This window comes from Sorex araneus, chromosome 10 (assembly GCF_027595985.1).
Source record: "Sorex araneus isolate mSorAra2 chromosome 10, mSorAra2.pri, whole genome shotgun sequence".
In the NCBI taxonomy this organism is placed as follows: Eukaryota; Metazoa; Chordata; class Mammalia; order Eulipotyphla; family Soricidae; genus Sorex; species Sorex araneus.
This window is the reverse complement of record NC_073311.1, coordinates 11,820,400-11,843,258: the sequence shown is the minus strand read 5'-3', so window position 1 is coordinate 11,843,258 and position 22,859 is coordinate 11,820,400. Positions and strand designations below refer to the sequence as shown.

General features: G+C 41.9%; 1 protein-coding gene across 5 annotated transcripts in view; it reads right to left on the bottom strand.

Annotated features, from left to right (window-relative positions):
• The window catches only part of CPSF6 (cleavage and polyadenylation specific factor 6), a 33,399-nt gene extending 10,887 nt beyond the window's left edge, over positions 1-22,512 (bottom strand). For 2 of the 5 annotated variants that reach the window (XR_008626941.1, XM_055118092.1), the window contains exons 1-7: positions 22,266-22,510; positions 14,189-14,398; positions 11,567-11,670; positions 7,080-7,225; positions 5,631-5,804; positions 4,465-4,969; positions 625-740 (exon numbers count right to left, since the gene is read on the bottom strand). Coding sequence is in view for 4 of the 5 variants with exons in the window: in XM_055118092.1 (XP_054974067.1) it covers positions 625-740; positions 4,465-4,969; positions 5,631-5,804; positions 7,080-7,225; positions 11,567-11,670; positions 14,189-14,398; positions 22,266-22,325 (1,315 nt within the window). In the remaining variant the exon portion in view is untranslated. Of the gene's footprint in view, positions 1-624; positions 741-4,464; positions 4,970-5,392; positions 5,504-5,630; positions 5,805-7,079; positions 7,226-11,566; positions 11,671-14,188; positions 14,399-22,265 lie in introns of all 5 variants that reach the window. The other 3 variants (XM_055118095.1, XM_055118091.1, XM_055118094.1) reach the window with 3 other exon arrangements.
• Between the last annotated feature and the right edge of the window lie 347 nt (positions 22,513-22,859).

The following is a 22,859-nucleotide window of genomic DNA, read 5'->3' as shown; positions in this document are numbered from 1 at the left end:
TGTTTCATTTGGAGCACAAGGGCAAGAACTGAATCCCCTTTCCTTCCTGGCATGAAGCAAAAGCAGAAACACACACATGGCCCTGACCCCCTGATGAGTGGAGAGCTTAATTACTGCTTGGCACAGCCTGCCCCCTCGCCCCCCCCCCCCAACCAGTGCTATAAGCAAAGACTGGCTTTTCTTTTGTTTTTAGGTCACACACAGATATGCTCAGGGCTTGCTCCTTGTTCTGTACGGAAATCACTCCTGGCTGGGTTCAGGGTTAGACAAATGCAAGGGAAGTGCCCCACCCACTGTACTATATTGCTCTGCCCCTGAAGATTGCCTATTAAGTGTTTTTGCGCAGGTGGTAATAAAAAGAAATTGAGGTCACATATGGTGAACACACACAACCAGTGTGCTTCACAAAAACATAAGTACACAGGGGAACATGTGTATGTGATGCTAATGTCATTAAATGTCAGGGCTAAGATCTAAATCTACACATAAAACTTTCAAACTAAGGTTCTTTCTACTACTATAAGACATTCCATTTCCTCTAATGCTACAAATATAAGTAACTTTGAAAGTTGGTGGCCACAAGTAATTAAAATAAGACATTAATATGGGAAGGAATATACAAACCAGCACTGGCATCAGACACAGCTCTTGAAATAGCACTGCTTGAGATTGCCCTATTTCTATTCATGATTTCTTCAAACTCAGCTTCGCTCAATGGCGTTCTTGCAGTATCCATTTCCCTAAAAAAAATTTTTTTTTAAGAAAGCCTTAATGCATACAACATTTCATCTGAAGTTATTCCTAACAGTGTAAGATGATTGTTACAAATCCCAAGAACTAATAATTACCAACTCAGAGTAGACAGTGTTAATTTTCCAACACAGGAAACAAATCGAAGTCAAATTTTCTTATACCACTATCTTTCAGTTGAAAGTAGCAACAAAAATAAACCTCATCTTTCTGCCAGGTAGGAATTTACTTATCTCATTTTTCCGTCATAGAAAACATAAATAAATCCTGACAAACTTTGCTCTCCCCCCACCCCACTTCAAACACACACAATATAAACAAAGCCCTATAAAATTAAGGGCAGGTATTAGACACTTAAACTTGATTTGGTTAAGACTGATGCTTACATGGTACTGATGCTATTCCCAAATCTTATTCTAACCAATTACCAATTGTTCAATATTCAAGTATGATGTCAAATAAATGTTCGTGGCCAGAGAGATAGTACAAGAGGTTAAGGAGCTTGTTCTGCATGCTTCTTATTTTCACTTAATGCCAAGCACTGCACACAGTCCCTTGAGCACCATCAGGGATCACTCCTGAGCACAGAGTCAGTAATAAGTCCTTGAACACCCCAAAACTAAAAAATGTCCTGATTAGTGCTAATTCTATTCCACCGAATCCCTTAAAATAATCACTGCTGGGGCCGGAGCGATAGCACAGCGGGTAGGGCATTTGCCTTGCACGCGGCCGACCCAGGTTCGATCCCCGGCATCCCATATGGTCCCCCAAGCACCACCAGGAGTAATTCCTGAGTGCAAAGCCAGGAGTAACCCCTGAGCAGTGCTGGGTGTGACCCAAAAAGCAAAAAAAAAAAAAAAAAATCACTGCTTTTACTTTTCAATAATAAAACTGGCTAATAAGATCCCCCACTCCCCCCCAAGCCGTGGAAGTAGAAATCCTATTAGGATGATCTAGAGAGAGCACTCAACAGGCAGGACTGCATGACTAGACAGTCCTGGTTTCATCTCCCAAACTGTGCAGTCCCCTGATGACCACCAGGAGAAATCCCTGAGCAAAGCCAGGTGTGATCCAAAAAAAAAAAAAAAAAGAAAAAAATGTTTGAATAAACGTTTATCAAGTTAAAAGATCCACAGTAGCAACTATTAACTGTCGAACCTAGTCACTTAACCCACTCTTTACTCCAAGGGTGAACTACTTATGTGCAGTTGCTTCACTAAAACAAAAATTCTATTACCTTAGCAGTTATCATTCTATAGGAAAGCATTTTTGACAATCATAAAAAATACCATCTTTAAACAGATGCCAGTTGCCTTGCACATGGCCAACCCAGGTTCGATCCCCAGCATCCCATATGGTCCATCCCATATAAGCACTGCGAGGAGCAATTCTTGAGTACAAAACCAGGAGTCACCCCTGAGCATCGCTGGGTGTGACCCAAAAAAAGCAAAAATAAATAAATAAACAGATGCCAGTAAACTGTTAGTATCAATTTAGTACTGTGGGCCTGTGTGATTGAATAAAATCAAGCAGATGCTCAAATTCATTCCTACAGGACATTATCAGATAAAATGCAAAGTAGTTCAACAGTGATAAAGAATTCAAAATCAAATAATGAAAGAAAACTGAAGGGAACATAAAACAAATTTTCAATATGGAGCATAGCTCCATAACTTATGATTTGAATGTAGGTGGTTTTAAAATGTCTTTGGAGGGGCTGGAGAGATAGCACAGCGGGTAGGGCGTTTGCCTTGCACGCGGCCGACCCGGGTTCAAATCCCAGCATCCCATATGGTACCCTGAGCATGGCCAGGGGTAATTCCTGAGTGCAGAGCCAGGAGTAACCCCTGTGCATTGCCAGGTGTGACCCAAAAAAAGCAAAAAAAAAAAAAAAAAAAAAAAAAAATGTCTTTGGAAATGGCTCAGAGATTACCTAGTTCAACAATGGTTTCCACCTACCTTTTCTCGAAAGATCATCAATTATTTTACTTTCCATAAAACCTAAGTTAGTAATGTGCTACCCAAGATTCCAAATCAACATAATAATAATACCTTAAAAAATAAATCTACTGGGGCTGGAGTGATAGCACAGCGGGGAGGGCGTTTGCCTTGCACGCGGCCGACCGGGGTTCAAATCCCAGCATTCCATATGGTCCCCTGAGCACCGCCAGGGGTGATTCCTGAGTGCATGAGCCAGGAGTGACTCCTATGCATTGCTGGGTGTGACCCAAAAAAAGCAAAAAAGAAAAAAAATAATAAATCTACTTCCTGAAACAATCAAAGAACTCCTCTACTGTTTACAAAACATTAATGGTAAACAAAGATTCAAACTTTAAAAGCAACATGAAGGTCTAATTTGTTCCATTATCCTTTATATCCTTTCCTCTCACAGCAGAGCCTGGCAAGCTGCCGTGGTGTATACGCTATGCCAAATACAGTAACAACAACCAAATATAGTAACAACAACGGGTCTCAGTCCCATAACCCTGAAAGAGCCTCCAATAAGGCACCGTTTGGTTTTTTTTTTTCTTTGCATTTTTTGGGGTCACACCCAGCATTGCACAGGGCTTACTCCTGGCATGCACTTAGGAATTACTCCTGGCAATGCTTGGGGACCATATGGGAAGATGAGAATCTAAATCTGAGTCGGCTGCATGCAAGGCAAATGCCCTACCCGCTGTGCTATCACTCTAGCCCCAATATGGCACTGTTTGGAAGGATGAGTAAGGAAAGGCTGCTAAAATCTCAGGGCTGGGACAAATGGAGACATTATTGGTGCCCACTCAAGGAAATAGATGAACAACTAGATGGCAGTGATACAGTGATCCTTTCCTTTAAAAATAAATATGAATTTAAAAGTAGACTATAGACCGAACATGAAGGCCACTCAGTACAGTACCTCTATTGCAAACTACAACACTCAAAAGGAGAGAGAACAAAAGGGAATGCCCTGTCGCAGAGGCAGGGTGGGTGGTGGGGGATGGGGTGGGGATGGTGAGAGGGATACTGGAATCATTGGTGAAGGTGAATGGGTACTGGTGGAGGGATGGGTAAACAATCACTGTATGAGTGAAATGCAAACCCAAAAGTTCATTTGTTTGTAACTGTACATCAGTGATTCTCTAATAAAAAATTATAAATAAATAAAATAAAAATATGAACTTAGGGGTCAGGAAGGTTAGAAAGCTGAAGACTTGTTTTTAACTCGTTGTTCCACTCTGAGCATATGGTCCCCTGAGCTCAGAGCTAGAACTAAGCCATTAGGACATTTTGGAAGGGAGCAAAGGATCAATCCTCAATATTTAGTAATTTGCTCCAAATCAGTTATGTAAGTGGCAACACTGAATTTACTCTTAACTTTACAATATGCTTTTCATATTTATTTTATTTTATTTTTGCTTTTTGGGTCACACCCGGTGATGCACAGGGGTTACTCCTGGCTTTGCACTCAGGAATCACTCCTGGCAGTGCTCAGGGGACCATATGGGATGCTGGGAATCGACCCCGGGTCAGCCACGTGCAAGGCAAACGCCCTACCCGCTGCATTTCATATTCTGTAGATCTTACTACTCTTCTAAGAGAATACAGAAAATCTGAAATCTAGGGGAAAGTAGTGAAAGAAAAAAAGGTCAAAAACACCCCACCACCACAATGATGGTGCTTAGAGAACCATTTATCATTAAATACACCACGCCTATTTCCTTAATAGCTTACCTTCCTGGAGGCCCATAGTCACCCCTATCATATGGTGGAGGCCGACCGTATGGATCAGTGGGTGGTGGACCCCGACTATCTGATGTAGGCATGCCGCTGTTAGTTGGTGGAGGGAAGAAAGCCGGGTTCACATGTGGAGCTGGTGGTGGAGCACCTGGAGGTGGTCCAGGAAGATGCGGAGGAGGAGCAAGTGTGAGGGGTGGCCCAAGAGGGCCAGGTGGACGAGGCGGAAAGGGGCCTGGAGGTGGAGGTGGTCCCTGTTGTGGAGGTGGTGGGCCAGGAGGGGGGCCATAGCCTGGAACTGGAGGTGGAGGGCCAGGAGGAAGCGGACCCAATGGAGGCTGCCCAAAAGGTTGTCCAGGAAAAAGAACTGGTGGTGGAGGGCGATCTCCTCGATTAGGAGGCCCAGCTAAAGGAGGTGGCAGAACCTGACCAGGAGGTGGAGGACCAGGTGGACCTGGTGGGCCTGGTGGACCCAAAGGTGGACGTGGTGGAGTCTGTCCAGCTATGGAATAAAGGAGAAAAAAAGAAAGACTTCAATAAAATATTTTAACCTTTATAGCAAGATTATACTTTAAAAGCATAACTCATAGTCCAAGATTCTTTGTTAAATGAAACCCATATAGTAAGTGCTACACTAACCACTACAAAGATGAAATATATCCTTACAAATTTAACTAGCTCATTTTATGCTTAAGAAAAGCTACTTGAAACTTTAAAGATAACAACACTTAGAGATAGTTTCCATCTTTCAGTGTGCACAACACTTCTTACAGTGAAATCACCCACCTTATATTCTACTCTGATGCCAAGCTAGAAAGTGAAACAAGGAAAAATGGTCTTCAAAGGATTTTCTAAAAGGTAAGAAAATAAGACGGATGTATATATTCTATATATAAGTCAAGCAAGTTTGGAGAAAAATAAAGACCTTTTAGGCCAAAAATGGGTATTTCCTCTATGCTGTGCCCCATATGCCATGGAATCCTAGTTTCCAGGAACAAAGGCCGAGTTCCTTTAACAAGATGCTTGATCAAATTTCCTGGATTCCAAAAATAGCATAACAAGGAGAGTAAGTCACATTAATAATGCATTGCTTGAAAAGAGAGAAAAGGAAAAGAGTAATAGGTAGATAAATTTTATCCATGGTAATTTAAGGAAAATTTTACCTGGAAATGGTGGGGGTGGCCCTCCTGGTCCTGCAGGCCCAGGAAATCTGTCCCCACCGGGAACAGCCCCTGGAAAACGGCCCCGTCCTCTACCACCTTGTGGAAATGCTGCACGTGAACTGCCTCCTGGAGGACCAGCTTTACCTTCCCCAGACATTTGTCCTGATTGTGTAGCTGCAAATATCCAAACACTCATAAATAGCACTGCTTACAACAGTTCTCTGAAATGCAACCACTGTTAATAGCAACAACTCTATTTCAAAGTTCATTCATAGTTTGTATATTAATTTTGTATTAACTTCTATAAATATCCAAACTATGTAGAAGTATTGGTTACAAAATACACATCTATAAAATTTCTTCTTAAATCTTAAAACATTCAGGAGTTGGGGCTGGAGTGATAGCACAGCGGGTAGGGCGTTTGCCTTGCACGCGGCCAACCCAGGTTCGAATCCCAGCATCCCATATGGTCCCCTGAGCACCGCCAGGGGTAATTCCTGAGTGCAGAGCCAGGAGTAACCCCTGTGCATCGCCAGGTGTGACCCAAAAAGCAAAAAAAAAAAAAAAAAAAAAAACATTCAGGAGTAAGTCTATTTCAAGTGAGTAAAGATGAGCTATTTCTTTTTCTTTTTTTTTTTTTTTTTTGCTTTTTGGGTCATACCTGGTGATGCACAAGGGTTACTCCTGGCTCTGCACTCAGGAATTAACCCTGGCGGTGCTCAGGGGACCGTATGGGATGCCGGGAATTTAAACCCAGGTTGGCCGCGTGCAAGGCAAACGCCCTACCCACTGTACTATCGCTCCAGCCCCAAGATGAGCTATTTCTAAAATATCAATACTCTATAGCAGCCATGATCAAATTACTCCAATATGAATCTGCTTTTCAGTATGCATAATCAATGAAATCTTCAAACATTCTTGGGTTAAGCCTTATATGCTAAAACAGCAAAGAAAACCCACTTGAATTTCTATTGCACTGCCATCCATTTTACTAGACTAACAGTGTTCATGAATCTGCAATAGAAGGGCATCTATATTCACTTTACTAAGTAGCAAAAGGTCTTGAGTGCCAAGCAAAAAGTGAGCATCAGTCTGGTTACCACTGGCTTCTCTTCCGCTAAGTATCATATGTACATAACTTTTTATCTAATGATTAGAATTTGCTTCTTCCTTTCCTGGGATGACAATGATAGAAGAAAGTAGAACTAGAGAATTCATATATCACTATATGTTACTGGGTCTACAACATGTAGAGAAAAATGGGAGTAGGATTCTAGTATATGAAACATTCAGTAATAATCAGGAATCGAATCAAATTGAGAGTATTAACCTTCTAAAATAAATTTACCAAAGAATATAAGGATAAATTCTCTCATGATTTTTAACAAATACTCATTATCATTGCTCCAAATACCCATCTTTAATAAAAGCCCCTGAGGGATTACTTACTTTTCCTGGACTGCATTTCAAATTGACTCAGGAACTGTTTATTGCATGGAGTTACAACAGGATTCTGACCATGCAGTTCTCTTTTAGGCAACAGATCCATTAACTTTTTTGAGGATGCTTCAGATCCAACGCCAACAAGGGCAAACCTAAAAGATGTTTAAAAGAATAAAGGCAGAATGTGACAAAAAGATGAGTAACATTCTTGCTTTTTAAAAACGAAATGGCCTAAATTTACTTTAAATGTTTGTCTAGCAGATTCAGAGCTTTACAACCCTCGCTGCAATTTAAGAATATTTTAATCATCACCACCCCCCAAATCTATCCATTCACCATCACTCAATTCTCACCCGTCCCCAACCTCAAGGAGCTTTCTAATTGTATCTCTATTCTGGACCTTCTGCATAAATGGAATCCTAAATTCTACTATTTGCGACTGGTTTCTTTCAGTTGGATCACACCTGACCAATGCTCAGGAGTAGTTACTTCTGCCTCTGCACTCAGGAATAACACCCAGAGTTTCTCAGGGGCCCAAACAGGGTGCCGGGCATAGAGCCAGGTAGGCCGTGTCCCAGGCAAACGCCTGAGCTGAGGCATACTATCACTCCAGCCCTTCTTTCAGCACACTTTTAAGATTCACTCCTGTTGTAGTATGTAATGTACATCTTTTCAAGGTTGAGTAATACTCCATTATAAATCCAAACCATTATTTTAAGAAAATCCATTCAATGGGAACCAGAGTAATAAGACAGCATAATGGCAAAGCACTTGCCTTGCATATAACAGACTGAGGTTCAATCCCCAGGACCCCATGTGGTCCCACTAGCACCACCAAGAGTAAGCCCTGAACATGTGGAATGTGCTCCTCCCCCAAAAAATAAACCAAAAAGTAAATAAACCCCAACACTCATCAGTTAGTTGATGGACATTTGAGTTGTGTCCACTTTACAATGAATGCTATTATGACAAGATGTTCAACATTAACCAGCAAAAAAGTCTAAACAAAAAATAATTATACCATTTCATACACAAGAGTATGGCAATAATCAAAAGGTGAATATGCAAAAAACTTGTAAACCTAATACACTGTTGGGCTTCACTGACAAATCTGGCAATTTTTCAAAAGGTTAAATACACTCAACATGGAATTCTACTCCTAGGTATATAGTCTTCCTTGGCATACAATGGAATTAAAATCATAAGTTAAAAATTAAAATCAAGCCAATTAAAATCCTAAGTTAAAAATGTTAACAGCATGGGGCTGGAATGATAGCAGAGAGAGTAAGCATCTGCCTTGCATGTTAGTAGACCCGGGTTCAATCCCCAGCATCCCATATGGTCCCCTCAGCCTGCCAGAAGTGATCCCTGATCCCTGAGCGCAGAGACAGAATCAAGTCCTGAGCACAGCCAGGTGTTCTACCTCCACCCACCACTGCAAAAAATAAAATTAAATTAAAAAACCACCTAAACACCCTCGAATACTTACATAACACTACAGTATCATAGACAGCACAAAGCCTACTTCACTGTATCACTATAAAGTGCTGAATATCTCACATAATGTACTGAACACTGCTGAAAATGAAAATCAGAATGCCTTAATGCAAAACTCAATATGCGGTTTTCAGCAATGTGTAAATCGAAGTTCAAAGAAAAATGCTTAAAATTGAATCATATCATAATTCAGGAATTGTTTGTAGACACTGAACAGAAAATGTATGTTCATAAAAAAACAGTACAAAAATATTCACCGGAGGATTTCTAATAATAATGGAATCCACTCAAGTGTCTATCAAATGATGAGTAGTGAGTAGTGATCTGAATAGTGGCACCCCAATACCATGGACCATTTGGTTGTACCTCAAGTGCTGGGACTAGAGAGAGCACAACAGCGGCACGTGCACTCTGCATTCAGGAGGCCCAGGTCGATTCCTGGCACCCCATAGCCACCCCGATGTCAAAATGACCCTTACAGCATAGAACTAGGCACAGGCAGGCCCCACACACAGATGTAGCCCTGAAACACCTGGAATTTCTAATGCATGCAACAGCATGCATGAGCCTTGACACTGTTACATGAAAGAAACCAATTACGTGGGACATGTGATATGGTTACAGGTATACGCAATACATAGATTGCTAATGGGTATTGAATTTCTTTTGGGGCTGATGATACATGTCTTGGAGTTAACGCAGCAATGTTTGCACAACTTGGAAAATACACTAAAACACCACTGATTATACACTTCAAAAGGGTTAATTTTATGACAAGAATTATACCAGGGGTTGGAGTGATAGTACACCGGGCAGGGCGTTTGCCTCGCACGAAGCCAAATGGGGTTCGATCCCCGGCATCCCACATGGTCCCCTGAGCACCACCAGGAGTGATTCCTGAGTGCAAAGCCAGGAGTAACCCCTGTGCATTGCCAGGTGTGACCCCAAAAGAAATAAAAATATAAAATTTTTGACTATTTTTAACAAAACTTTTTTTTTTTGCTTTTTGGGTCACACCTGGTGATGCACAGGGGTTAACTCCTGGCTCTGCACTCAGGAATCACTCCTGGCAGTGCTCAAGGGACCATGTGGAATGCTGGGAATCAAATCTGGGTCGGCCACGTGCAAGGCAAACGCCCTACCCACTGTGCTATGGCTCCAGCCCCAAAAAACAGAATTTTGGGGGGAGATGGGGAAGCACACCTGGTGATGCTCAGGGGATCATATGGGATGCCAGGGATCAAACCCAGGTCAGCTGTGCGCAAGGCAAGTGCCCTATCCGCTATACTACCCTTCTGGCCCCAAGAATCCTTTTCACCCTAATGGTAACATGGTCCTTTAAAAATTGAATTTCTAATCTAACCAACAAATGCTTCTATTAATTCAAGGTTATCTTAAGTCATAATATTTAGAAACTTAGTGATTTCACTAATAATATAAAAAATTACACAAATTCCTCTTATATGCTAGTATCCTTTTCAGGCCAAAGGACACAACACAAAAGAACAAAACAGTATCTCTGCTTTTGTGGGCTTACAAGCTGGTGGGAAATGAGGCAATGAGTAAGAGAAATAAACTGTAATAATAAAGAAAATCTAGGAAAACTGATGGAAACAGAAAGTGCCATTTTGCAGAGACTGTCAATAAAGGAACACTTTAAATAGCATTCTGAATAAAGTAACAGTGTTCCACATGGATATCACATGGAAAGGTAAACCAAGAGGAAGAAACATGTAACAACAAAGAAACTACTACAGGGGGCAAAAGCAGGAGTGGTGGGAGAGAAGAATGGCCAGAGGTGGAGGTGAAGAGCAAAGGTACTGGATTTTACTCGAAGCAAAATGAGAAATTGTAAGATTCTGAGCAAATCCTGATGTGGCTTTAAAAACCAACAGAAATTTGCACTGCTTGTTTAGAAGATTGTGGGGTTAGGATAAGAGCAGAAACAAAAGGTAAGAAAAAGTTGGAAGAGGTAATAGTGGTTCGTATCAGGTAGCATAAATAGTCTTGAGAAGTGGTCAGATTCTGCATTATGTATTCTTCTGCTCGCTTGTTTGTTGCTCTGGCACCATGTAATATAGCTGTTCCCAGGGCTCAAGGGACCATTAAGTTGCAGGTGATCAAATCTCTTTGTCATTCTGATTTGGCAATTTATCTTAAAAAACAAAAAAATACAAAATCTGCACCTGTTTTTATTTTGGGGGGGCTACACGCAGTGAAGATTTCCTGGCATGGTGCTCAGAAATCACCCAGACAGTAATGGGGGGCCATATAGTGCCAGGGATTAAACCTATGGTTGCCACACATAAAGGATGCATTCTAGCCCTCTGAGTCATAGCCCACAATCCCAATTCTTTGTTTATGATACATGACTGTTGAAACATAACAAAAAGAAATACAAATTACAAATTGGCCAAATAATTATAGCATACAAAATGATGAAAATAATCACATACTCAATATTTAGATCAATTTGATAGATGTAAATGTTTTATTCCTATCAGATATATGAATCATAACCGTGTTTTTTGTGAAAATATAAACTTGGAAAAATAGTATAGTGTAGCCAATAAAATAGCCAATAAAATGTATTAACACTTTGTACGTAATCACCTATTAGCAATGAGATTATAGCTTAATTTTCTTATTATTGGAAACCTGTATTTTATAACTGTTTCTACAATAAGTGTACCTTCCTTATATATGTCATCTTAAGATTTCAAATAATAAAAAAAACAGCTTCTTGGCTGAACAAATTGTATGCATAAGGCTACTGATTCAGATGGATCCTCAAAGCCAAAAAGTAAAGCAAATATCCCTAATACTCATACAACCTTGTAAGTGTTCACCTTCCCACATTCTTTAATTATAGGAATACTGACACTTATTCAAACTGTCATTTCAACAATCAGTGAAACATTAGATGGAATGTTAGTGCAACATTAGATGAAAAACCCAGAAATGTCATAAACCTCAGGAAGAAAGGAAATTCTTACCCCTTTGATTGGCCATTTGCTCGATTTTCAAAAAATTTTATCTCCAAAATATCATTTACTCCCAAAGAATGAACTGCTTCAGTTAAGTCTTCATCCGTTGTCCACTGAAAAGACATTCAACCCCATCATTAATCAGAAAGTTGTAAGACTTTGGGCCGGAGCGATAGCACAGCGGGTAGGGCGTTTGCCTTGCACGCGGCCGACCCGGGTTCGATCCCTGGCATCCTATATGGTCCCCCGAGCACTGCCAGGAGTGCATCGCTGGGTGTGACACAAAAAGCAAAAAAAAAAAAAAGAAAGTTGTAAGACTTTAACTATTTCAGGTTTTTTGGGGGTAGTGCTCAGAAGACCATCTGGGTCCCCAAGTGAGTGTGTGCAAGGCAAGTACCCTTTTGCTGTACAATCACTGCAACACCCCCGAATTTAAATTTTAAGGGTAAATTTGAGATAAAGAGAAAATGAACGCTCTTTGCAAATAGGTATATTTGCACATAGGCAATCTCTAATTTTTAAACAGCACAAAAACATCTGAGCACCAAGCTTTACTCCTTGATACAGTTTCAGAAATTAGAAGGTACATATTCCTTAAGGTTTTTAAAAAACTCATATAAAAGTTTCTGGTTTCTTCCAGTTTTAAACTATGATTTAAATTTTTCCATTCTCACTTGTTAGTTTCTTTTCTTAAAGGAAATGGAGGGGCAGGGAGAGTCTACTGTATGTTTGCAAACAAGATGGAAGGAAAAAAGATATTGATCACCCATATTCTACTATATAGCAGATATTCTAACTCTTGAAATAATCCCTTTAAGTATTATTCCCAGTTTACATATGATGCAATACAGAAGTTAAAGAGCTTATCCAAGGGGCTGGAGAGATAGTACAGTGAGCAAGACACTTGCCTTGAACACAAATGACCCGGGTTCAATCCCCAGTACCCCATATGGTCCCCTGAGCACGCCAGGATGAATCCTGAGTGCAAAGGCAGAAGTCACCCCTGAGCATCGCCAGGTATGGCCACAACAACAACAAAAGGCTTTTCCAAGGTCATAAACCTGCTATATCAAACTTTTCTGAAAGCAGTCTAGAACTACACCACTACCACCACCTTCAATATTACAAAGATAACTCAGATTAAGTGGTGGCAGAGCAATAAAGTTTCAAAAAATCAAGTTGCTTGACTGCTGTATAATCTAGAGTATTATTTGTATATCTCAGAAGCGGAATATAAAGGCAGGAGGAAAGAGATTTGCATTATGTCATCTCTCCATCTGCAAATAATGGAGACGCCCCAGAAGCTGTATATGGCTAACCCAGATTCAATCCCGGGCATACGGTCCTGAGCCTACCAGGAAAGATCCCTGAGCAGAACCAGGATTAAGTAAACCCTGAGCACAACTGGGTGCAGCCCCCCCCCACCCCCAAAAGAACCTAAAACAAACCACTGAAAACAAAATGCTACTAAAAAGTGATAGGGGGCCAGGGAGATAGTACAGAGGGTGTCCGTCCATCCTTAACATCCTGGTACCACTTGGTGTCTCAAGCATTGCTGGGTCTTTAGTCCTGGAAGACTCCCAAGCCATCACCAAGTATGGATCAGAATCTGAGCAGCCACACATCCTTGGCCACAGCACTTGGGCTTCAAGCCTGGCTGAGTATTATGGGGCACTCCAGCACTGCTTGGGAGTCTCCTCCCCACCAAATGAAAAATGAAAGATGGTTAAGTTTTGATTCTGAGACAACTTCTAGACTCCCTAGTGCGTGCTTATGTATATTTTATATATGTGTGTAAGACCATAAAAGTGAGTATTTAAAATCTGATACCAGATATACATCAAATACTCATTAATAAAACACAAAAACAATTCTGAGTACAAATCAAAACATGATCTAAGTGATTTCACTTGTCAAACTTCAAAATAAGAGCAGAAATAGAACAAGTCTGTAATATGAACTAAAAAAAAAAATTTCAGGAATTGTATTCTCTGTTCTAAAATTTTACATGATTATTTTTCTTCGTGAAATTGGCATAGCTTAAATACAGAAGCAGTAGTAAGGTGAAAAGAATAATTTGAAGACCAAATCAATTATTTTAACTAGCATTCAAAATTAGGAAGTTGGGGCTGGAGCGATATAGCACAGTGGGTAGGGCATTTGCCTTGCACTCGGCCGACTCGGGTTCTAATCCCAGCGTCCCATATGGTCCCCTGAGCACCGCCAGGGGTGATTCCTGAGTGAAGAGCCAGGAGTAACCCCTGTGCATCGCCGGGTGTGACCCAAAAAACAAAAAAATAAAATAAAAAACAAAATTAGGAAGTAATTTACACATTTTAAAGGTACACTTCCCTCCTCAAAGGTAACATAAACAAGCATTTTTATCTAGGAACTTCAAATTTAAAAAAATGGAGATAAGGGTCTGGAGAGAGAGTGCTGTTAGCAGGCAGGTGCGTGGCCTGGAAGCAGCTGATCTGGGTCTGATCCCCAGCAATCCACATGGTCCCCACAGTACTGCCATGAGTTGCCCAAACACAAAACCAAAACTGAAAACAAAACAAAAAAAAAATCAATCAAAACATTTAGAACAGTTCAAGATCAATTACAGTAATTCATCCATTATTTACTTACCCATGTTAGATTTCCAATATACAATGCGATTCTCTTTCCAGTATACGTATAGACAACATTGGGCGCTGCTCCCTTCCCCACATCATCTCCAACAGCTGGTGGAAGAGTATCCATGTAGTCCCGGTCTTCTGGGGCATCTCCATTATTAGCAGACGGAGAGATGACATCATCATACAAATCTATTTGATCATGCCCACCATATTCAGCTTCCTGAGATACAGAAATAATGCTCTAGATTATACAGCAGCCAAGCTATTACTAAAAAGATTTGACTACACAGAATTTTTGAATGAATGGATCATGTAGCTTAATGATTAACTATTTCATTTTTAAAAATCTGGTAGAAAATATAAGTCCCAAAAATCCCAGCACAAATCTCACTTTATTTCAGATAGTCTTAAATGGTGCCTACAGAGCAAATTTCTATATAATACACACTATTTTCATACCGATTGTTGTAAAATAGGAAGTAATACTCTGGGAAAATGACAGAAAAAATAAAGGTATGATACAAAATTTTCTTTAGACGTAAACACTAGTTAACACAGCAAATATAAATGCAAACAAATGAGCTTTAAGACACTGATAAAAATCAGAATTTCATATTATAAGCCTTTAACATTTAACTGCAGAAAATGACACATGCTCTTTTTTTTGCAGGCAATGAGTTTGTTTTCACCCTTGTAAAAGTTATACCCTTTTGTTTTTTAAAGAAAAAAGCAGAATGAACTTAGATGAAGAAATCGAGTATGTAGATGATTCAAACTGCCATGAAACATGAAGGGGAGAAAAATAAAAACTGTAGGCAAACTATCCAAATTAATATCTAGCAAGACACTGATAAACACAGAATTCATGCTTACCTGACTATGCACACAATTAGCAAGAGAAAAGTGAATATCAAGGATCAAGTAAGGAAAGCCTTGCCATATAGTGACACTAGGAGGAAAAAAACCCATTAACTACTGGATGAGACTTGCATGCCTAAAATGATAAGCAAAGGAAGAGGAACAGATATGGGAGGAGGATAAAAATGAAAAAGGGAGTCAATTTGTAAATAAGCATAGTAAAAATGACTAGTGGATACTGGTGATCACAACGCTTCTTCCTTTAGTAATCATTCCTGGGCCACAGACCTGATGGACAGATATCAGAAGAAAAGGTCTATTTGTATCTTCCTCTCTCTCTACCACTAAGTATCTAAGTTGATGTGAGCTACTTTCTTCTTATGAGGCACAATATCTGAAGTAAGGTAACGAGATGTAATTACCATTACCATATAACACACTTGAGTTCAGAGAAATGCTGTCCCATGATTACAATTTATTAAGGATGAATTGTTACAAACAGGAAGAACCAATAACTTTAGAGACTATTACATAAACATAATGACAGAGAAAGTGTATATAAAACTGTAAATAGAGAGCATGGCTATTACCTTATTACTATTGTGTTTTTTTCTTTAAGGTGGTGGGGGGGTGAAACACACCTGGATGTGCTCAGAGCATATTCCACACTATGTGACCAGGGTGCTGGGGACTGAACCCCAGACAGCTAGGTGCAAAACAAACACACTACCTGTTGTACTACCTCACCGGTGCCCTATTGCTTTATTATTAAGCCAGAACAGGGGCTGGAGCGAAAGCACAGCGGGTAGGGCATTTGCCTTGCAGCGGCCCAACCTGGGTTTGATTCCCAGCATCCCATATGGTCCCCTGAGCACCACCAGGGGTAATTCCTGAGTGCAGATCCAGGAGTAACCCCTGAGCATCGCCGGGTGTGACCCAAAAAGAAAAAAAAAAAAAAAAAAGCCAGAACAAATTTTTTTGAAAGAGAAATGGAAAAAAAACAAACTAAACAAATATTATTTATGTACATAGTCAAAGAAACATGAAATCTGAAAAAAAAAACCCACTGTAACTGAGTTTGTTATTCAATTCACTTAATTACAAAACAGAATCTTTCCATAGCAATTTTTTAATGAGGCAGGATGTCTTTAAGACATTTAATAAGCGACCCAAGATCTCATTAAGTCAGAAAACAGGGCCATCTTTAGCACTGGTAGAAACTAAGTCACTGAATAATGCCATAATCCTATTTCGTTTGCACAGTAAAACCAAAATAAAATAATCTTTCAGAATTGCATTTCTGTTAAACAAAGTAACATGCTCATACTGCAGTGACAGTGAGAATTAGAAGAGGAGGGTGAGTTTTGTTATGAAGTTTCAGTGTAGCTGAAGGTGGGTGGTTGCAGCTGTGGTTCCAGATACTTAAGAAACAAAAAACCACCCCACAAAGGGCAATGGGTACTTTAAACTCTTGCAATCCTGTTCTAAACATGAAATAGAATTATTACTATTATTCAAAGGGAGCTGTGTTTTTAATCCATCTCAGCAAACTATAAGCACAATATATGGTCTGAGGAAGGGTGAAAAAGAATGCAAGTGTTATTAGAACTGAAAGTACTTCGACTTAAACTTTCACAGAGTAAGTTTTCACAACAGAAATTAACACATAATTGCTTTTTCATTAGTTGTAAATCTACAAAAATGTTTTACTTAAGTAGACAGTAATTTACAAGCAAAATTACAGCTACACTAACCTGGTGAATCACAAACACTTACTATTTTTGTCCGTCCATGAAATCATATGTTGACACCAACCAATTTTCCATATTGATATGATTCTACCAGTATTTAGGATCAGCCACATTGTCTGGTAGTTGGACTGCTTCCAATTGGTTGAAGTATGATGCTAATTGAAACCATATCCTGGGGTCTGAGCTCCATGTGGACTAGTTAGCGTCACTCTGTTCCAAAGCCACAGCCTGTACTTCTAGCCCCAACGGTATGCATTTGAACTTGGTGAAAAAATATTGATGAATCTGAACACACTTGCCGCCATTGCTAAAAAAGGCAACTCAAAGCACGTGCTCTTTTTAGTACCTGTAATCTTCCCTTTCAGCTTCAGAATACCACACCTACCCTCCACGTTAAAAAAAAAAAAAAAAAACAGAACACATCCTAATTTGTTCCCACTTCAAAAGGGGACAAAACATATGTATTCTGAAATTAGGCAAAAATATATACAACAGGTCATTTTAAGAGAACTCTAAAAGTCTCCTGAACAAGAACAAAAGACTTCTACTTTGTAAAGAGGAATTGCCAATCAACATGTTAAATTCAACCATGAGTCTTTCCAATTATTACCCTTTGAAGTGTTAGTAATGTATATTTTGAAAGAAAATATCAATATTATCCCTCTATTTGAAATGTTATCCAATCTGAATTACATACTTTTCAGTGTATCACTAATCACCAAACAGAGCTTGCACTTCCAGAGGGCAACAGCTCTTAGAATCTGTTTAAAAAAAAGAAAGTGTACCCCTAATTTTTCCCCCATTCCCCACCATTCAGTCACAATGGTCGTTCTAAAGGTAAGAAACATCTTCTCAAGACTCACACAAGCTGATATTCCAGATCAGTGTTTCTCAACCATTTTCAGACTGTGCCCCCCTCCCAAGATGATTCTCTTCTTTGTCCTGATCCTACAGTTGACCCCCTCATGCACGGGCCATTTATATAATTTTCACCACATGGCTCCAGTTGAGAAACACTGTTCTAACATGGTCTACCAACAGCTGTTGCCAAATCAGAGAGAATACTAAAAAATATGGCCAGTAAAGTAACAAAAATTTACTGGTTCCTGTAACAGTAGCTGTTCTCGGGGCTGGAGTGATAGCACAGAGGGTAGGGCATTTGCCTTGCACTGGGCCGACCCGGGTTCGATTCCCAGTATCCCATATGGTCCCCTGAGCACCACCAGGAGTAATTCCTGAGTGCAAAGCCAGGAGTAACTCTGTGCATCGCCAGGTGTGACCCAAAAAGCAAAAAAAAAAAAAAACAAAACACCAAAACCAAAAAAAACAGTAGGCTTATCTCATTCTCCCCACCACCATCCCGATTATAACTACCCTTCTCCCCTCCAGGATTATTTTAAGACATCTCCTCCATTTATCTTCTATAAATTGCTAATATACAAATATAATGTATACCATTATTGGGATATCAGGTTAACTCTAGTAGACTCTTTATTTTCCCAAAAGGATCTAACACTTCTCTGATGGTCCTAAATTGTAATAGTACCATTTCTGCGCTGTTATACTACCAATAGTAGCACAGCAAACAACACTCTTCAAAATCCTTAAAAATATAAGCCATTTCAACTTGGAGAAATATAAGGGGAAATTTTACATTTACAAAATACTGGTACATAAAATTCAATCTAATTATGATTTGAGGAAATATTAAAATGTTTGCAGTTCCTGTAAAAAGCCCAACTAATGGTAATGAACTCTGTAAAAATACACATAAAGGACAAAGTGGATAATCCATAGGCAACTGAATGAACCACTTTTCCTAAATGAGAAGAGTTCAGGATCCCTTAAATATCGCTACTCAAGTCCTTTAAAAATCAACTTCTACTTTATTCTCGACCATATATCCCTGTTCTAAAAAGTTTTTTCAATTAATAACCTTATAGGAAATAAGGCTTTAATGATAATCATCTAACAATTTTCTAAAACTGGCTAGTGAACTGGCAAAACTATGTTTAATAGCTATAAACATAATAGCTAAGTACACTGATTTATCACGATCTGTAATTTCTAAAAACTATACCATTTATCTATATTTTTATTTTTAAGCTGCACCTGATTACTATCAGCAATGCTATCAATAACCTACCATCAGTAACTTCTTCACTAAGAGTTTTAAATCCCCAAATAGTTTTGATGCAGTTTTCCTAAAATTCATAGATTTTTAATTCCTTTTTCCCTACCAACAAAAACTGACAAAAAGGAGTGCTATCTACAGTAAGTCCATGAGCTCACAATATCATAAAGAATATGTAGATGTCTTTCACTCCCACTACCATGTATTCCTCCTTGTTGGCATAATAACAGATATTCAAAAACATACTAAACAACAAAAAAAAATTTATTCACTTTTGGTCAAAATCAAGTCCACAATTCTATCAGTGGTGTATTCGATATGCCAAAAACAGTAACAAGAAGTCTCACAATGGAGACATTACTGGTGCCCGCTAGAGCAAATCGACGAAAATCGGGATGACAGTGATAGTGATACTTATACACATAAAAAACTTATCTGGAATATACAGACTACACAGAATTTCAAAGTATATAAATACAATTAAAACTGAGAATAAAGATTTATTTTAGGGGCTGGATCAATAGTACAGCGGGTAAGGCATTTGCCTTGCATGTGACCGACCTGGGTTCGACTTCCAGCATCCCATATGGTCCCCTGAGCACTACCAGGAGCAATTCCTAAGTGCAAAGCCAGGCCGGGTGTGACCCAAAAATAAATAAATAAATAAATAAATAAATAAATAAATAAATAAATAAATAAATAAATAAGCAAGCAAGCAAGCAATATTTATTTTAGCTGTTTAGAGCAGTTTAGATGCCAAGATAATTCAAGACTGACTATACACACACAGAAAAACATTTTACTTAAACATAGCAGCCCGAAATAAGGGTCACCAGCTAATTAAATGTAAATTAAATCAAACAGCAATACGTTTTGCTTTCTTTAATCCTGAAAAAAATACTAAAAAACACAGTTCAGCAATAGCAGTTTTTTGCTTTTAAATAACAAGTCTCACAATGGAGACATTACTGGTGCCCGCTTAAGCAAATCAATGAGCACGGAATGACAATGACAGTGACAGTTTTTAAATAAGATGACCTCTGAAAGCAAGCAATTACCCTCCTGTGGCCACATTTTGTTCAGGAATTACCATAGCAAACAGGTTCCATGAAACAAGGATGCGAGGAATCATAACAAAGTCTAATTCTCTCCTTAATTCTATTCAAAATTACCAATGTTACCGGTAAATAGACAACTAAGATACAATGCTACAGGCACAAGTCAATAAAAAAAAGTTATTTTTTAAAGAACCCCAAAGCAATACCTCACCAAAACACAGAATTTTAATCTCTTCTTACCTCCTGCTCAGTGTGCACTACTACTGCACAGGGATAAGCAAGTATCACTTCATCCAGCTAGCTCTATGAATGAAAAAATGCCCGCCCCAAATTAAACAGGCAAAGGTCTAAAAATATTTTACGGAAAATAGTGAATCAAGCGCAATTTCTGAAACTATATCCCAAATCTTCCTTTATTGTGAGCAGAAAGGCATTGTAAATGTACTTTCTTGTAAAGAAAATAAATGAAGACAGTATTGGAACTCTTTAAATATTCCTTCACTGGAATGACTGACCTTTCTTTTGGAAGGAATGTTGCACCTATCTGATAAAAATTTTTTTTAAAAGACAAGAAATTTCCTAGAGGTTTTGTTTTGCTGACCTTAGAAGCATTAGAATCTGACTGTACTGTAGCACTCAAGATCAATTTCCCCAACTGTCACTGACCCAACTCAGGTATCCAATGCCCCAACACTAGCACACAAGGGGGGGAGGAAAAGGAACAAAGTTAAAACTTCATGTCTGATCACACCGGTTACATTTAAACACAACCAAGACTTTAATGAAGGAGGAGTCAATTAAAAGCTAAAAGATTTTTTGTCCCTCATTTCTAATACTTAAACGAGGGGTACAAAGAACTTGTGTATAAGGCTTTCTCATTTCTCCCCAGTTTAAAAAAAAAAAGTTCGTCACAAATAAGATCCTTCCTAGAGGAAAAAACATTTTTAAAAACCACTTTTAAAAAAAAAAAAGGTGTATAAAAACCAGTGGCAATGCATCAAGCTTCTCACAAGGACGGGGGTTTGGTAGGGGCAATCACCCCCTCCCCCAAAAAAATTGGTAGGTTGCTTTGCATTTGTGCAACGAAACACACAACGGGCTAAAAGGATCTTTGGGCACTACGGTCCCGGAGAAGCGTGGCGCGCACCGAGCGTGGAACCCACACGCCTGTGCTCGGAACCGACCAGATATGGGGAGGGATGCCGGCAGCATCCTCGCCCCCTCCCGCCCAGCGGCTCCGTGGAGTGGGGCGGCGACCGTGGCGTTACGGGCGCACCGGGTCCCGGCTGCCACCCCTCCGCGGGCCACTACCACCGTCCGCAATGCGGCTGCGCGTTCTTTAGTGAAAGACTCCTCTGATGGCTCGGAGGGCTACAGCATCTTCTCGGTTCCGTCCACACCGCGTGCGGCCGGCCCTGCTCCAAGCCCGGGCTACCTATCTTTCTTCACGGGCATTTCCATCACCGCCAGCACCGGGTCTCCCGGGCACGGCCAGCCCTGGACCACCGCGCCAGGGAGAGCGCGCCGACTCGGGCGAGTAGTTTCTGTTTTTTTGGTGGAGTGGTGGCAGAGGTGGTTCCCCCTCCCCCCCCAGCACCACGGCCTACGGGTCCGAAAGCCAAAGGACTTGTTGCGAACGTGCCCACCGCGAAGCCGCCTTCCGAAGGCGGGAGGAGCGGGAGGTGGAGAAGAATGAGGAGGAGGAGAAAGAGGAGGAAGGCGCCATGCCGAAAGCCGCGGCCAGGGCGGGCAGGAGCGCCAGGGCAAGTGGGCGCGCGGGATACAAAGGGCCGGGAACGCGGCCTTCCACGAGGCCGCCGTGCGCGGCCGGGAGACAAAATGGAGCGGCGGGAGGAATCGGAGCCCGAGCGGCAGGGCCGCGGGGCGCGACGGCGGCGGCGGCGCGCGCCCGGCCGGGCTTCCTCGTCGACCCCGCGCCCGCGGCCCGGCCCGGCCCGCCCGGCCGCGCACATGCCGGGCCCGGCCTAGCTCGGCGGGAAGCGCCGGCGGCGCCGCCAACAATGGGAGCGGGCGGCGGCGCGGGAGGGAGGGGCGGCCGGCCGGCTGCACGGGGGGCCGCGGCCGCGCTCCCAGGCCCCGCGGGCCGCGAAACGACGCGGTAGAACGAAGGGGGCGAGGGGGGCGCCGCGGCGCGGCCCACGGGCGGCCCGAGGGGCGCACGGTCTGCAGCCCCCGCCGGCTCGCGGCCCGCGAGGGGCCCCGGGCCGGCGTCCGGGCCGCGCCGCCGCCCGCTCTCGGCCGCGCGGGGCCCGGGCCCTCACCTACCTGGTTGAACTCCTCGCCCACGTCCGCGTAAATGTCTATGTGGTCCACACCGTCCGCCATCTTCCCTCGGCCTCGGCCGCCGCCGCCGCCGCCTCCTGCAGGTCCGCCCGCCGCGGCAGCAGCAGCGGATCTGGCGGCGGGGGCGGGGCGCGCTGCGTCACTTCCGAGGCCCGAGGGACGCGGCGGGGGCGGTCGGGGGCGGCGGGAGTCTCTGCAGCGCGGCCGCTCGGCGCCCGGAGAAGAAAAGCTGCGTCCCGGCGGGCGGAGGCGGGCTCTGGCGCCGGGGGGGCGGGGCGTCCCCGAGGGTGGGCCGAGCCCCTCCTCGCGCGGCCGCGGGCGCACGCCAACGTTCGCAGGACGGGCCCGGCTCGCTGCCGCGGGCGGGTCTCCGGGGCTGCCCCGGGAGACCCGAGTCCGCAATTCCCCGGCGGCGTGTAACGGCATTCTCGGAGGGCCCTTCGCGCGAGAGCAGGGTCTCGATCCCCGCATCCTCGGACCCGCAGCACCGCGGACGCCGAGATGCTCGGCGCCGGCTCGCTCTGGAGATATTTGCACGCGGCTGTTTATTTGCATGCTGGTGCGCGATCTGAGGCG